Source organism: Eschrichtius robustus, chromosome 19, assembly GCF_028021215.1.
Source record: "Eschrichtius robustus isolate mEscRob2 chromosome 19, mEscRob2.pri, whole genome shotgun sequence".
In the NCBI taxonomy this organism is placed as follows: domain Eukaryota; kingdom Metazoa; phylum Chordata; class Mammalia; order Artiodactyla; family Eschrichtiidae; genus Eschrichtius; species Eschrichtius robustus.
Window position 1 is genome coordinate 35,701,059 of NC_090842.1, and position 16,881 is coordinate 35,717,939.

The 16,881-nt window shown below is 45.5% G+C and overlaps 1 protein-coding gene across 1 annotated transcript; it reads left to right on the forward strand.

Moving 5' to 3' along the window:
• The first annotated feature begins 436 nt into the window (after positions 1-436).
• Positions 437-832, forward strand: LOC137753939 (TSSK6-activating co-chaperone protein-like). Its single transcript, XM_068529413.1, has one exon. The coding sequence runs from the start codon at positions 455-457 to the stop codon at positions 830-832; it is 378 nt and encodes a 125-aa protein (XP_068385514.1). The 5' UTR covers positions 437-454.
• Positions 833-16,881: the final 16,049 nt, after the last annotated feature.

Sequence of the window (16,881 nt, forward strand, 5' to 3'; positions counted from 1 at the left end):
TCGGGCCCTGCCATCTCCTCTCCACCTAGAGCACTGTTAATCACCCCCTGGGACCACACTGTGGACATGCATGATGTCGGGCTCAGAGGACCTCAGGGTGAGACAAATGACACCTCGGCTTGAAGGAGGTCAAGATATTACGAATTGTGAGACATATGACGACGTCATAAATAATCCAAGTGCGGTGCTCCAGGGCACTGGGAAAACCTACTATTTGTCTCCAATCTTTTGTTTGTTGAATCTTCTTTTACAACCTTAAGAATTCTCTTTAGAACTCTAAAATCTTTTCTTCTGACTCGTACATGAAATCCTCCTGAACAGGAGCTCTCTGGTCTAATTTTTCAGCACTGAAACCGTCGGTTGAGGGAAGACCTGGCCGGTTTGATGAGGGGTGAGATGGGAGTGGTAGTGCAATCGGACTGGGCTGGGTGGCACCACACCTGTTGGTGTTCAGATGGAACAGTGTTGTAGTCATCCTACTAATAGAAAAGCCAAAGAGGAAGGTAATGCTGTGCCTCTTTGTCGAGCCAGACCCTCCCCCAGCTTTATTAATCTCCAAGCAAGTTCCCCACCAGCCACTTCCCTGAAAATCCTGGCAACAAAGCTGCCCTCAGGAATTGAGCTCAAGCCCAAGGAATGTCTAGGACTCCTAGAATGTATGTGTGCCAATCTCCAGCTTCAGACCCAGCTTGCCCAACAACAGATGGCTATTTTGGAAAATCTACAAGCATCCATGACACAACTGGCTCCTGGGAGAGAAAGCAAGAACTCTTCTCTCCCAGCCTTATCTCGCAATCTGTTGTTAAATCGCCTGCCCCAATTCAGTCAATGAATTGTGGAACAAAAAAAAAAAAAAATTTTTAGCACTGACTCCCCACCTTGGAACAGTGGTCTCCAATTTGTGTGATCACACAGCTCTATCAGTCAAAACATGTTGAACATGGACCCCTCCCTACCCTGACATAAGTGCACATGTTTACTTATAAAGCATATACATCTATTACTATATTAATATTGTACAGGATAAAATATACACAAAGATGCGATTTAAGATGAAATGATAATATGTTATATCTGTTTCCATCGCCCTAATAGACTGTCTTTTGCATCTCATGTTAGTCTACTCAGTCCCTTTAAATGACTGAGGACCTGGCTTTGTCTCCCAGGTCTGTGGGTTGGGATGACCTGAGAACCCAGTGAGGATTGGCAGGAAGATCAGAGTGTGATAGAATTTCTTTGCCAGGGGGTGTATTCATTTCCTGGGGCTGCTGTAGCAAAGTACCACAAACTGGGGGGCTTAAACAACAGAAATGTGTGGTCTCCAGTTCTGGGGGCTAGAAGTCCGAGATCAAGGTGTCAGCAGGGTTGGTACTCTTTGCGGACTGTGAAGGAAACCTTGTCCCATCCTTTCCCCTGACTTCTGGTGGTCTGCTGGCCATCTTTGGCCATCCTGGCTTGTAGGCGCATCCCCCAGAGCTCTGCCTTCATCCTAATGTGGCGTTCTCTCTGTGTACATGTCTGTCTCTTTGTCCAAATTTCCTTATTTTGTAAAGATACAGTTATATCGCATGAGGACCCATCCTAATAGGAATCCTGATCTTAACGATCGTAACTCGATCATCCTATTTCCAAATAAGGTCACTGTTTCAGACACCACTGTGTCCCCCCCAGATTTCATATGTTGAAACCCTAATCCCCAGTGTGACTGTATTTGGAGATTGGGCCTTTAAAGAGGAATGAAGGTTAAATGAAGTCATAAGGGTGGCCCTGATCCAATAGTATTAGTGCCTTTATAAGAGGAGGAAGACAGGTCAGCAATATGTGTGCACAGAGAAAAGGCCAGGTGAGAACACAGGGAGAAGGCGTCATCTACAAGCCAAGGAGAGAGGTCTCGGGAAAGACCAATCTTGCCAACACCTTGACCTTGGACTTCCAGCCTCCGGAACTCTGAGGATCAATTTCTGTTGTTTAAACATCCAGGCTGTGGTACGTTGTTACGTCAGCTCTAGCAAACTAATACAGTCACATTCACAGGTACTGGGGGTTAGAACTTCAGCATCTTTCTGGGGACACAGCTGACCCCACAATAAGGGGCTCATGGTAAACGGGACAACAAGCTAGGGCCCTTAGCCCGAGAGGCAAGCATGATGCTTCTCCCTGGTGGGCAGCTTGGGGGCAGCCAGGAGGAGTGGGAAAGCGACCCTTGCCAGGCTGCCTGCTACCAGGGGATGGGATGGCCTCTCTCTGAGGGCTGCCATCCCCAGACACAGGTCTACTCCCAGGCATGGGACTCTGGCCAGCCACTAGTTCTAGAAGAGCCTACATTCACCAAAGCAGTTTCACACTGTCTTTTATTTTAAGGTTCCCCAAACACTTTGTAGCTGTTATTTCTAGAAGAAACTTCTGATGCTCTGAAAAAAGTGTCCGTGTTTGAAACAGCGACACGGCCAGGCTGCTCCTGGAAAAACAAAGACACGCCCTCCCAATTCCTGATAGAAAAGAAGCCAGATCGGAGCGTTTGTTTCCTAAACAAGAACTGAACGCTTATTACTTGTACTATTTAATTATGACCCAAGAGGTTTTCTAACCTTGCACATTTTGTCTGCAATGCCTGTTTAATTTTGGTATTAAAGAGACACGGTCGCTATATAGTTACCAAGTAACAAGTGCTTAAACCTCAATAAATAACAGTTTTAATAATAACGTTCTGAAATGCATAGATCACATCTCCCTGTTCATTCTCTAAGAAAAACATTTTAATTATCTATTGACACGTATTGCACATGGAACAACAGTCTTTTTAAAAGATAAATGGTTTTATAGGCGAGTCGGGTTAATTAAAAGCCAGTGAAATATTACAAGCGTATTTACTGGGGAATATTCACTGTAGGAGAGGAAAGGTTCTTACACAGTTGTCAGAATTCTGTAAATGTATTGTTTAATAACCACTTGGCACTTAATTACAGTGAGATGGTGAGAGCTTAAATCTAAACAGAGTGCACTCCAGCTATCTCTTCTACATACATGGCTTCTCCTTAGCCACACAGATTTTCCAGTTCAGACCACACCAAGGCAGGATATGATGGTCTGGACAATGGCTGACCAGAAGCTTCCTAGGTCCCTGGGACTGTCATGAGCAAATACTTGTTCAGATCCTGGAAACCAAGAAGGAAAGTTCAGATTCATCTCCAGAGGTGAGGCCAATTCTGAGGAAGGGCTACAAGATGAAGTAAAAACTCCTTATCATGGTGCTCAAGGGCCTTCACCACTGCCCATTTTTCTAGATGTTTCACTCCTCACCCCACTTGCCTCTAACTCTAAAACCCTGTGGCTGTCTCACCAGCACCATACCCCCCGCCACAAGGAAAGCTGTGTTCCAGAGAACAGCTGCTCCATCAGTTTGATTCCATATGAAGGATGGACAATAAACCCCCAGCCAACCTACGATGACAATTCAGCATGAGCAAGAAATAAACCTTCATTGTTGAAGTCACGGAGATGTGGGGAGTGTTTGTTATGCCAGCAGACTTAGCCTATCCTGACTCATACGCTTCGCCAAGCCCAGAGCCTGACGTGGAGAAGATGCTCTGTGAATGCTTGACAATGAATAAACACATGAGTCCACCAATGGATCTGCCCTTACTTCTCCTCTGGAATATTATCTGATCCTGGGAATCACTGCCAGGCTTCCGAGGAACTTTGAGGATCTCTACCTGTGTATGTGAGCAAGAAGACCCACCAGTGAGCTGAGAAGCTTGAGTTCTGGGTTCTACTCAGAACCTACTAAGGCACAATGATCCATGGTTATCATTATGAGCAACTTGGTTTTTGTGAAGGGTTTGGGAAAATAATCAGAGGAGCAATGAGCCACTGAAATAACTGCGTGTGTGTGTGTGTGTGTGTGTGTGTGTGTGCACGCGCTTGCACACATATGTGTGTGGGTTGGCCTTCCCATCATCCATTCTCTGGCTCCCCGTAATCGCTTCCCAAGTTTTTCCTTTGGGGACCAACTCCCATCCTCATCTCAGGTCTTGTGGTTTGGGTGGCACTGACCGTACCCCAGGTTCTAGGAGTGGATGTGACTTGTCGAGGTCACAAAACAAGGTAATGATAGAGCCACAACAAGAACCAAAGTCTCGGGCTTCCCTGGTGGCGCAGTGGTTAAGAATCCGCTTGCCAAGGCAGGGGACACGGGTTCGTGCCCCGGTCCGGGAAGATCCCACATGCCGCGGAGCGGCTAGGCCCGTGAGCCACAACTACTGAGCCTGCGCGTCTGGAGCCTGTGCTCCGCAACGCGAGAGGCCCACAGTGAGAGGCCCGCGCACCGCGATGAAGAGTGGCCCCCGCTCGCCGCAACTGGAGAAAGCCCTCGCACAGAAACGAAGACCCAACACAGCCATAAATAAATAAATAAATTAATTAATTAATTAATTAAAAAAATAAAAAAGAACCAAAGTCTCCCAATCTTTGGTCTAATCCATCATTTTCCATCGATTTGGTGAGCTCCTGCTCTGAGCCACTCCCAGGATCTAGAACTATTGTGGTGAGAAAACCAGATGGAGAGTCTGCTGTCAGAGTCCTCAGGCTCAATTCAACGCACTCTCCACCCAGAAACCAGCCCTCATCCTCCCCGCCTCCCATCCAGATGCCCCATCTTCCCCAAATCCTCTGATGCCTTGACCATCACCAGCCCTCCTATCTTTTCTGAATTCCTTTTGCCACAAGTCCTAGCACATGAACAGACAAAAGTTGGACAAGTCACCGAAAGGAATGGCCAACGAGGAGTGAGGGTTCCATGGCCTAGAAAAGGAGGGACCAGGGGATGACTGAGGTGATGTTCTTTCACAACACCGCATAAGTCTCCCCCACTGAATCTGGAGCTTCTTGGCCTCGTGGAGAGCCCAGGGCACTGGACAAGCTGTCTCCTCATCCCAGATCAGGGAGCTCCTGGCTGGCCCCTCCAGGCACCCCACCTCTGACCAGGTCCTAACACTGGTTCCCCATCTCCAGGGAAGGAAAACAGAATGTCCTGGAAGTGACAGGGCCCTAAACCACTCTGTTGGAAACAGAGTCACTGGAAGCCACAGGGAGAAGGAATGGACCAAGAAGCTGATTGCATTGCCCTTGGCAACAGCACGTCCCAACAGGTCGAGTCAATACTGCAGCACTCACTGGGATGTGGTTTCCTGAAGCTCACGAAAGAAATCTATATTGTTCTCAGGAGCAACCAACTTTTCTGCAGGCAGCACATGTCCCCTCCAGTGTGTGGGCAGCTTAAAGGGACAAAGAAACCCAGCCCAGAAGGTGGTTAAGCCCCAGCCCCCAGACTGACAGCCTAAAGGGAATATGACATTTCACCCACATGCTGTCCCTCTCCCTCACCCCGTGGCCACACCTCTCAGCCCCACAGTTGCAGTGGCCTCCAAACAGAGATGTGATCTTTGTTTTAGTCTCTCTCCTTTCCAATCCAGCCTAATAATAGTTGCTAACATATACTGAGCATTTATCATATACTGTCCAGAAGATAACTTTACAAATATTAACTCATTTGATTCTCAGAAAACCCAACCCTATGGGGTAGATATTATTAGTATCCCCATTTATTGGCTGAGGAATCTGAAGCACAGAGCAGTTTAAGTAACTCACCCAAAGTCACACAGCTCCTCGGGGATGGAAACAGGCAGTCTAGCCCCCACTCTTCACCACCATGCTATACCACCCCTCACAGAGAACCCTTCCCATAGCTCCCCTGGTTAAAGGCAAGGGCTTTGGAAACAGACAAATCAGGATCAAATTTTCAGTTCTAGCCCTTACTAGCTCTGTGACTTGGACAAGCTACCCAGCCTCTCTGATCTCATTTTCCTCATCTGTAATATGGATAAAGATGACAACAGTACCTATCTTATAGGGTAATTCCAGGGGTTCAATTAGATGACCCATCACCCTTTCCATCCCCACTGCCCATCCTACTCTGAGCTGTAACGATACCAAACTATTTTCAGTTGCCCACATGTGCTCTGCATATCCTGCTGCCTCCGCCTGGATCGTTCTCTACCCCCTCTTATCTGGCCAGCTCCTTCTCATCTCTCAGGTCTCAGCTGGATATGCCTCCTCTGAGAAGTTTTCCCAACCTTCCATTATGCACTGCCTGTCTCTTCAGTGTTCTCCACAGCCTTGCACGTCCTACCATGGTCCCCATCACACTCGACTGTCCACAGATGTGTCCTCCATTGGGCTGTGAGCTCAGCAAGGGCATGACAGTGATCTTGTCCCATCCTCAATCCACAGTGTCTAGCAAGGTGCACAGAATAAGTCAGTAAATATTTGCTGCACAAATGACTAAATGAATATTTCTTTTTATTGATGTTTATATTCTTGCTTTGTCCTTCTTAATAGACAACAACAGCTATGCCTTACTATTTGTCTCTGAATTCCCCACTAGGCCTGGCACATAAGAGCAGAGCTGGGACTGGGGGGAGAAAAGTGACGTGCCAAGGGCGCAAATGTAAGGAGAACTCAGCTTCGTGCAAGTGCAGGGTGGGCTCAGAAGTCCTCCATTAATGACATCTAATTTAAATTAATGGATGGCCCAACAGTTCAGTTACAAGTCTCCATCTCTGTCCTCAAGGAGTTCTCAGACTTGTGATGATTTATATTCATCATTGAAGACTGACAGAGCCACACCTACCAGCTTCCTTTGGGCCCCTCGCTGGCGCCACCCCCATCATCTGACACTCTGCTGTGGACCCCCACGTGGACCAGGCTGTGGGAGAAAAGGATGTTCTCAAAGACCAAGGAAATGTGATGGGCAACCATGACGGGTGGGTTGAAGTCAGACAGGCAGTGAAGGGACAAGAACATTCCAGGCAGAGAACTGGATGAAGACAGCCAAAGGAATGTCAAGTTCATCGGGGCTCCAAAGAAACTCCTCTGACTGAAGCTCAGCCTATAAGCCAATGAGAACAGCTAGAAAGGCAGCAACAACCCCACCTTTGCATAAAGCCTGTGAAGAATTTTTCCATCCATTGCTTCATTTGATCCCTACCACAAAGGAATTATAATTACTCCCATTTTATTGATGACGCCACTGAGGTTTAGAAATCAAGTGGCTTGCTCAAAGCACACAACTAGTAAAGTTGGGTTTGAAGACTTGTTTAGCTACTTTGGCAGTTCCCACCCTCAAGGCTTAGTGGTGACATCCACCGCCCTACACCTAGAATGACTTTACACCTCCCATGGAGCATTTACGGGACCAGAGTCTCTTGTGATCAGAATTTAAAGACTCTTTGTTGAGAGTGGCTGCAAAGCATTTTTGATCGCAGTCTTTCTCTTACACAACTGGACAGAGGTCCGGGGGGACCAGGAGGAAAGTGGCTTGTTCTGTTACCCTGGTTTCTTGCTCAGCCCAGCAAATGGAATAACTAAGGCCTCCAACGCAGTGCCTGGGCTTAAGTGAAAACAGCAATTCAAAGACTCTCTGGCAAAGAATGCAGACAGCATGTCACTGCTCTCTGATGTGTCATCCAGATCTCTGTCCTTTGTGCCTACTGCCTTTGTGGGTAGGCACAGAAGAACAAAACAGGATGGATTAGCTAATCCCCTGCTGGCGGCGAGATGGGAGCCTGAAATTCAGCTCTGAGGATTCCTTGACTCTGGGGGTCAAGAAGTTAGCAGTGTCCAGAGCCAGCCCTGCATGGCTCCCATTGCTGACAGCTAGCTGAAGGGCCCACATGGGCTGTTGGGAGGTCACAGCGGGGCGTTTCCATTTTAACCCCATTGTTTAGCCAAATGAAGCCAAGATATTCCTGCTCCCCACTGGAGAAGTCAGCCCGGCTTCAATAATTTCTGAGCGCTGACAGATAATTCAGAGATATTGGATATTTCACCACCTGGGGACTGCCCTTCCCAACCACAGCAATCAGTTACTGCCCGCCAACCAGGGGCCATGCAGAGGCCCTGGGCCCCCTCACGCCTTTACGATCAGGCTCCAGCGTCTTGGAAAATATTGCTTGAATTTATTTATATAATCACGTTAGGAAGGCAGTGAGTTATTGTGAAGTCAGCATTCTTCCATCTTCTTTCCCACTAATCCTTTGTTTGAGATTCTGCTTGAAGGACTCCGATTACTAATGCAATTACATGCTACTGGTAAAGGGTAATCCAAAAAAAATTAAACCCTTCCACATATTGTATTTTTCACTCAGAGCCACACTTCTCCTAAAACTGAGTGCTCACATAAGTCAATTAACTACTGATTTTATGACTACCTGCTTTTAAGAATACATAGGCTTTTGACACCACCCTCATCTTAAAGATAAATGCTGCCTCTCATTTGGAACAACCAGCCCTTCAGAGATCTCTGAGTAAAAGCCAACACTCTGAAAGGAGTTGATTTTAATAACAACAGAATGCAAGACCACCACCAAGCAGGACAACATGTGTTTTATCCTGGTATCACTAAAACCCGAAGGCTTCAGGCTGCCTTCCTGACATTCATGGGCCTTAATATCATGCCCTCTTTCTTCCACTGACCATAGAATAAATGTGAAAATAAATAAAATGGGGCTGCAGACTCCAGGAATATTCTTCTTGGAGGGGTTCAGGAGGCGTGACATTGAACCTGTGGATTGTAGTCCTAGGACACTGTTTGGTTCTGCAGTAAACAATACTATAAAAATCACCTAAACACTATTGAGTTTCAAACTTTACATCAACCTACAGACAAACCACACAGGTTAAACTATGGTTACAGAGCAAAATATAAATGTTATCCAACTTAACAATATAAAAGTAAAAATACAGCGTACCTGAATGGGTGGAGGGGATTGGGAGGGAATTAAAAAGCAAATGATATTGTCTGTGATGAATGAAATAAGAAATGGAAGTCTTAGAATGTCACTGAATTTGCCTAGATGATCAGTAAGAAAAAACAGTGATTTAATGTATTTGGAGGAGAAGAGATACAAAGTGAAGGCTGGTATAAGGAAGCTAAATCTCTTATCACAGGAAGAAGTCGAAAGACAGTGTCCAGAGTTGATCAATCAAAAACCAACTGTGTACAGGAGACACAGTCCTTTATGTACACAAGTATATTCCCAGCAGATCCCACCCTGTTTACCCAGATGCTCTGGTCTTGGGCCCTGGTCTGCAGGGAACTGAGAAGAGCCTTGTTGTGAGGGACATTTGCCCTTGGTTTGGCTGGGGAAGCCACCTATACTGACAGCTGTTTATTTCATAGATCAAAGAACATCCTGTGTTTACATACTATATTATATTGCTGAGCCTCTCCCAGCTCCACCTTGCTGAAGAGCCCTAGATGCTGTCTTAGAACATTGACTTGAATAATTATTTGTTTTAAAGAAAAAAGAAAAGAAATAGAAAACACTAGTAACAGCAAAATATACAAAATAAAACTGCCACAAGATACAAGCACATCTGTTGTGAGAAAAAAACTGAAGGGGAGCCATAGGGTGGGGTTAAGAGTGTAAGCATTGCTGTCAGAGAGCTCTGAGTTTGAAATCCAGTTTTGCTAGTGTGATATCAGGCAAGTTATTTTATTTCTATCAGTCTTTGTTTCCTCATCTGTAAAATGGAGACAACAATATCTATTTCACGAGATTAAGATAAAAAATAAAGATGCCTGATAAATGATAGGAGCTGAAGATTAAAGTAGCTATTATTGTCAAAAAAACAAAAAACAAAAAAACTGTGTAATTATATTATTTAGACATATAGAAGAAACTGCAGAACTAAAAACAGAAACCATTAAAGTGGTTGCTTCAATTTTATCCTATGGTCAAGAGAGCGAGTAACCTTGAGTGGGGGTTGGATAGTGACTTCTGAGTGCTGGTCAGTCTCCATTTCTTGATCTGGGTGTTAGTTACAAGAGTATCTTTGTAAAAATAATCAGCCACATACTTATGATGTCTACAATTTTTCTATTTGTAGGGTATATTTCAACTAAAATTTCCTCACTAAAAGTGGCTGCCTTTGGGGAGGAGGAGTACAAGAAATGAGGGGAGAGACAGGGTATCATTGTTTTCTCACCATCAGCCCAGCTGATTATTCAGCCCAGTTGGATTATTTTTAGCCATGCAAGGTGTTACTTGCATGAAAATTAATTATGTTTATGCTGCTTCATACTGGACCCTCAGGTCACTTCTCAGGTGTGAGAAGTTCCATATCCTCTAAAGGCAAAGTTCCATGATATGTATAAGGTGTTGGGGAATGGATATCAGCAGACTTGGGGAAGTGTTTTCAGAGCCCCCAACAATTTGGGGAGTGAGTTCACTGTCATTGGAGATGCTGAAGTCGAAGAGATAAGGAAGAAATGTTTCAGACATTACATGAAATTTCTAAAAATCTTATATGTTCTGGTATAATGTTATAAGTCATAATTCTAGTTATTACTTTAAAATGTATATCTCAGAAATAACTTAAAAAAAAAAAAAAAAGAGAGAGATAAGGAAGGAGCTCTGCCCAGGGGACTGTGGATGCAGTTTGATTATTGCTAAAACTCAGCAACTCTGGGGGCTACACATACTTTGGTCCGGGGCACCTGCATTTCTTCTTTTTCTTTTTCTTTTTTGGAACCTTTTTGGCCAAGAAAGAAAACTCAAAAGGTCAAGAGTTCCAATGGAAAAATACTCCTTACAAATTGGGACAAGATCAGAACTGGAAAGAGGAGACTCAAAGGAATCCCTTTTCTCCACATTGATGTTGAAGGTGAGCGGCCCAGGGTAGGGGTTGGGGGGGGGCGGGTGACACTGGGGAAGAGAATACACCAGCTGGGCCAAACCAAGTATGGATGTTTCACCACCTGGGGACTGCCCTTTGCCACTGCCCGCCAAGCAGGGGCCAGGCGGATGGTCGATGGTATCAGGTATCCAAGGGCTAGGAATTTAGGATATCTTCTGCTCTGAGACCTCTACACCAGGGGTCAGAAAACTGTGGCCCAGAGGTCAAATTTTGCCCACTGCCTGTTTTTGAATAGCCGGTAAACTAAGAATGGCTTGACATTTTTAAATGACTGAAAAATATCAAAACAAAAATAAAACATGCCATGACACATGAAATTTAAATTTCAGTGTCTATAAACAAGGTTTTATTGGGACACAGTAGTGTTCACCATTTACATATTGTCTCTGGCTGCTTTTGCTACAACAGCAGGGTTGAATGGTTTCAACACAAAGCCTAAAACACTTATTATCGGGTCCTTTACAGAAAAAGTTTACCAAGCCCTTCTCTATACCATGGCTAGTAAAATAGCATCTGTTCATCCAGCGCTTTTAACTCCCAAAGTACTTGTCTCACTTTGTCATTATCTTATTGTTTAACATGCTGTAGGAGGAATTTGGAATCATAGAATTGGAATCAAAGAATTTGCAATCATGGAATATAAACAGGCCCTGGTTTGCAGACTCCCCCACCACGACTCCCCAGTTTTACATCTGGGAAAACTGGAGTCCCTCCTGAGAAAGTCCTCCCCTTTGCACTTAGGTCATTGTCTTGGGGCTCTTGCTCTGTGAGATCAAATCCCCCTCAAGCTCCCTCGCAGCACGGGGTTCAAAAGAGGAACTCAGGAACTCAGGACCAGAACTCAAGCACAAGAGCCTTGGTCCACGCTGCAGATAAGGCAACTCATCAAATTGCCAATTTACTGAGCTCATGGAGGTTTTGTCGATGAGAAATTATAATTTGCCCCCAGTCCTCCTGGTGTTTCTGAAACCAAGTGGGCTTTTCCTTAAGCACACCCAGTCTTCCCTGCCTTTGCAGAAGAACGTCCGTTCTGATTTTTGGTAGGAAAATGACTAAGGAGAATTGCCCTGGCTCAGTTACTGTAGGGTTTTACAGTCTCTGGGGACAAGGCAGGAGAGAACAAAATGTTGACAGATTCTTCAGTTATTGGATGAAGTGACAATTGGTGTGTTGCTTGTTTGACAGATCAATTTTTGGTGAGCTGACTCCTGCTGGCTTCCAAACAAAGCTCAAATCTGAGGCTGGATTTTGGAGACCACTCATTTGGGGGATTCTCTGTGGCAAATTAAAGCTAGGGAGCGAGGCCAGGCCCCTGCGAAGGCTCCAGTTCCTCAGCTGGGTCCATCCGGCTAGTCTGTGCTTAGCTCCCAGCTGTGTGCCTGGACGTGGCCTCCCAGGAGGCAGGGCTCTTCTCCCCTCGGCCTGATGGTTGCCTTGGAGACCGAGAGCTCCAGGGAGAAGAGAGGCACTTGCAGCCTCCCCGGGCTTGCCTAGGGACAAAGGAAGATTCCCTAAGTAGTGGGCCTTTTTACCCTTTTTTCCTTGCACAAAGAACAGCATCCGTCAGATAAATTCATCTCAGCGAAGTTGGAGGACACCTGGAGCCCAGCCGATCACCCTGGCAAGCCCCATCTCTTCCCACCCTCAGCACAGTGTACAGTAAGTGAGCAGCTCTGCCCTGGGGGCAACTGCACACCTCCCCTTGCCCGTCTCACCTGTTAATAGCAGAGTTCTGAAATCAACCCACCTGGATTCAAATCCTGGCTCCTCGTGTGCTAGCAGTGTCACCTGAATGAATGATTTTGCTCCTCTAAACCTCAGTTTCTTACCTGTAAATCTGTGAAGTTGAGTTTTTGTCAATGTACCTAATTCAGAAAGTAGTGAGGGTTCATTGAGATAATGCACGTAAAGCCCTTGAACACTACCTGGCCCACAGAAGCACACACCATGCTATTAATATCGCCTTTGGGGGGAAAAGCCCTGCCAAATGTGAACTGGAGTGCCTAGCTAAAGGAAGAGCTGGAGTCCTCTGGCCTGTCCATCACTGGAGCCCTGGGGGGTGGCGGTGATGAGCCCCAGGGGTCGCGGGCTGGTTATTTGTTTGGCCAGTCCAAATGACTTATTATACCAGCCTCCTGGCAAGGGAGTAGAAAGGAAGAAGATAAAAAATCATAGCATCGATTTTTCCAGCACATGAAACCAGCAATGTTATTTCCAGATCCATCCTTTCTGAAATTAAATTAAATAAAGTTTAGCTCAGTTTGTCAATTTGCTGAAAACCATCATCATCTGACTTTTGGCTTTGTAGTGAAGGGGCTCATGGACGATGTTTTTTCCAGGCAAGTGTTATTGCTTTAGGAGAAGTGAGGGCTTTTGATGACGGTCCAGAATTTTAAGAGCTTTTCAACCGAATGAGGTAGCAATTTGCCACTGCGTTTTCCATAACCATTAGGCAGACATTTTAATAAATGGGGGCTGTGGCGAGAGAGTCCTCCGGGGGTGAGTTACAGCGGCGGGACTCCACACTCTTACGCAGAATACAGTCCCCAAGGTGGGTGAACAGTCCCCCTGCCTTGCGATACACTTTTGAAAAACCAGAAACATATTCTTCTTTTACTTCAATTATGAGATGTTTCTTTCCTTCAAAAACAATAAATGTGCCAGTTATTTCAGGTGAGAAAACATAATCTTGAGATTGCCTTAAGGAGAGGTGTTTTCCAAGCCCAAACTCGCCCAGGTAAAGGGCTAATAAAAGCCTCCAGAGGGGCCAGGCAGGGGCAGACAGGAGTAATAAGTGGCCTGTCAGTCATGGTAGACAGGCAGAGCCAATCAGATGGGCTTGGGGGAGATCCCACATGGTGAACAGACTGGAAGTGGGGAGGGGTTAATGAAAACCGGTTCTATATCACTGGGCCACTGTGAGCATGTTTCACTAATTACCTCCACACTGCCTGGGGCTTCAGTCTGTCCCTAAGATCCCTGACCACTGAAAGGTCAGAACCATGGTTTCCAGGATGAGTAAATAAAGATGGCCAAGGGAATCAATCTTTTATCGAAAGTCATGGCTCGAGGACTTGAGCAGTTCCGGGTGGTCTGAGTTGTTCAAGAGTTTGGTCCTAGGTCTGGTGGGATGTCCAGAGTGACTTCAGCAGGGCCGACAGCTGAATTCACTCTTTCAAAACTGGTTCCTGGGCTTCCCTGGTGGCGCAGTGGTTGAGAATCTGCCTGCTAATGCAGGGGACACGGGTTCGAGCCCTGGTCTGGGAAGATCCCACGTGCCGCGGAGCAGCTGGGCCCATGAGCCACAATTACTGAGCCTGCGCGTCTGGAGCCTGTGCTCCGCAACAAGAGAGGCCGCGATAGTGAGAGGCTCGCGCACCGTGATGAAGAGTGGGCCCCGCTTGCCGCAACTAGAGAAAGCCCTCGCACAGAAATGAAGACCCAACACAGCCATAAATAAATAAATAAATAAAACAAATACTTTAAACAACAACAACAACAACAACAACAAAAACTGAACTTTAAAAAAAAAACAAAAAACTGGTTCCCACATATGCAAACTCTGAGTTGAGTGCCCCCCTGCCCCGTTTGTGTGAAACCATCCTCAACCTTCTTGGGGCAGAATTAGCTGGTGTTCCGTCCCTACTCCCAGAACATTTCGTACATACCCCAGTGAATACCCTCGAGCACCCAGTACTGTAATGATCTGCCTGGGTGCCCATCTCCAGCCTCTGCAACAGTGCCTGGCACAGAGGAGAGGGGTTCAGGAAAGGCTGGCCGACTGCATGAAGAAAGGGATCCCAGGGAAACCCCTCTAGGACACAATGACAATGGTTTGTCAGAAATTCTGGCTTCAGTTCATTATAATGTGGTTTGTAGTTGGGGACATTTTAGAAAGAAACGAAAGCCCTGTTTAAGTAAATCATGGTGCATCCATTCAATAGGCTATTATATAGCCATGAACAATGATATAGCAGATTTATATTTATTTCTTTGAAAAGATCCTTGTGATGTGTGATTAAAGGGGAAAAAGCAGGCTACAAAACAGTTTGTATAACATGATCCCATTTTTACTGAAGGAAAAAGTTTGTATTTCACACACACACAATCTTGGGTTACATCAATAGAGGTGACCACAGGAGCTACATTGAAGTATCAGATTTAAGAAGAACCTTGACAAGGTGATCTTCACCCAGAAAAGGGTGATTGAAATGGAGAAGAATCCAAAACCACGCCATTTGAATAAGGATTGAAAGAACTGAGTCCTTTCCTAATTGGGATAAAAAGACTCAGAGTCGGACTGAAGGATACGGGGCCAATGAGAACACTCACAGCATGAGCTGAAAGCTCTTAAGAGACACGGGAGAGGTACTAACGCTGCGGGGAATGGGATCAAGTAAGGCCCCATGAACTAGGTGTCGTTTGAACTTGGCTCTAAACTCTAAAGCTGAAGGCGGCATTTCCCAGCCTTTATCTACTGGCATCCCAATCTCACAATTTTGGCATTTCCTTGTTCCGCCTGTATGATTGTTTACTTATGTTCTTCTTTTAAATTATCTTATTTTGAAATAAATTAGTTCCAAAAGGTAACTCTGCCTCACTAATGATATGGAAAAACCAATATTGCCACCACAAAGAAAGCAATCATAAAAACGCATTTTAAAACACTCCAGAGTTGTTAAATCCCAGTTAAGTACTGGTGGCTGAAAGCTCTGCACCTAAGATCTGTTTCTTCTAAGTTATGAAGGAGAGAGTAACAAGTATTATAAAGGCGTTAGAGACATGCTTACTGCCATCACTACCACCCCAGCCCCGCCACCCAGGAACTCTGTCCTGGCCAGAGAAGCATGAGAGGAGACCCGCTTCCCTTCCCTCCAGGGATCCGGAGTGATGGAACACAGCATCGCAGTAGGTAGAGGTGAGCAGGAAGGCCTCCAAGACAGGGGAAGAGCCTAGCAAAGTTGGGGGGTGCCGTAGGCTCCCCAGAGTAACAAAGCACAGACTTCTCATTGTAATCTTGTTATACTGCTTTGATTGTTGTGCTATGTGAATATATTAACCTTTCAAGACAAAACAAAATATATGTATGATTTTTTTAAATTACCATGCACACTCATACACATACATACATAATGCGTTGTACAGCAATCTTCGAAACAAACAAGTGGTCCAGACACGGTGCAGAGCAATGGCCTTGGAGCTGAGCTGCCTGGGGTGGAGCACAGCCCTTCCACTTACCAACAATGTGGTCTTGAGTAGATCTTTTAACCTTCCCAGACCTCATTGTCCTAATCTGTACAAAGGGGATTCGATCTCTGCCCCTGGGTTATGGGACACATTAATAAGGCGATCTAAGGTGATCAGTGTAAAGGCCCGTGCCCTTCACAAGCATTCAGTGAATCACTGTGTCACTACTTCCTCACCTGTCTCTGTGGGTCTTTGCTTATTTCAAGTGCATCTCTATGTGTATCTTTTCCTGTCTGTCTCTGTCACCCTCATTCCCTTCAGCCCTAAAATAAAACTGAAGCATATATTGTGTCATTTATTACGTGTAGTTAATAGACTGTTCTTTTCCCTGCTCTTAATTTTAATAAGCTAACAAGGCGAGTGTTCACATTTCTCGAAGCAAACAAGTTGGTTACATTAAATTGCTTTTTACTTCCTTGGGCTTCCATTTGATTTCAGGAGTGTGGGTCAGTGACTTTTAATAGCAAAACTGTTCACCAGCTCTGGTGCAGATCCCAAGGCCACGATGGCACACACAGAATGTGTACTGGCAAGAATGGGCCTTTCCCATCAAGCACTCCCCGAACCACAATGGTGGGTGAAGAACCCCGAAGAGACTGAAATGTTTCTGTTGAGTTTCATTTCTTTGAATATTTCTGCTGCAACTCAATAGAAGTCAGTAAATCTCGGTTTAATTGCTGCTATTGAAAGGGGAGGGCACAAAGGTGCAAAAGGCTTTTGGTGGCTCCTGAAGTGTCCATTTACAGACAGCCTTAAAAACATGACGCATTTGTTTTCTAGTTTGCAGACTCGCACACAACTTCATCCCCCTCCATGCCTCCATCATCCAAGGCTGCTTTCTAAAGATAGACAGAAGGTTCTTGCAGGACACTCCTT

What these genes read in the sequence shown, in the direction of transcription:
- LOC137753939 (XM_068529413.1), top strand. Translation starts at nt 455, where the DNA reads ATGGAACAGTGTTGTAGTCATCCTACTAATAGAAAAGCCAAAGAGGAA.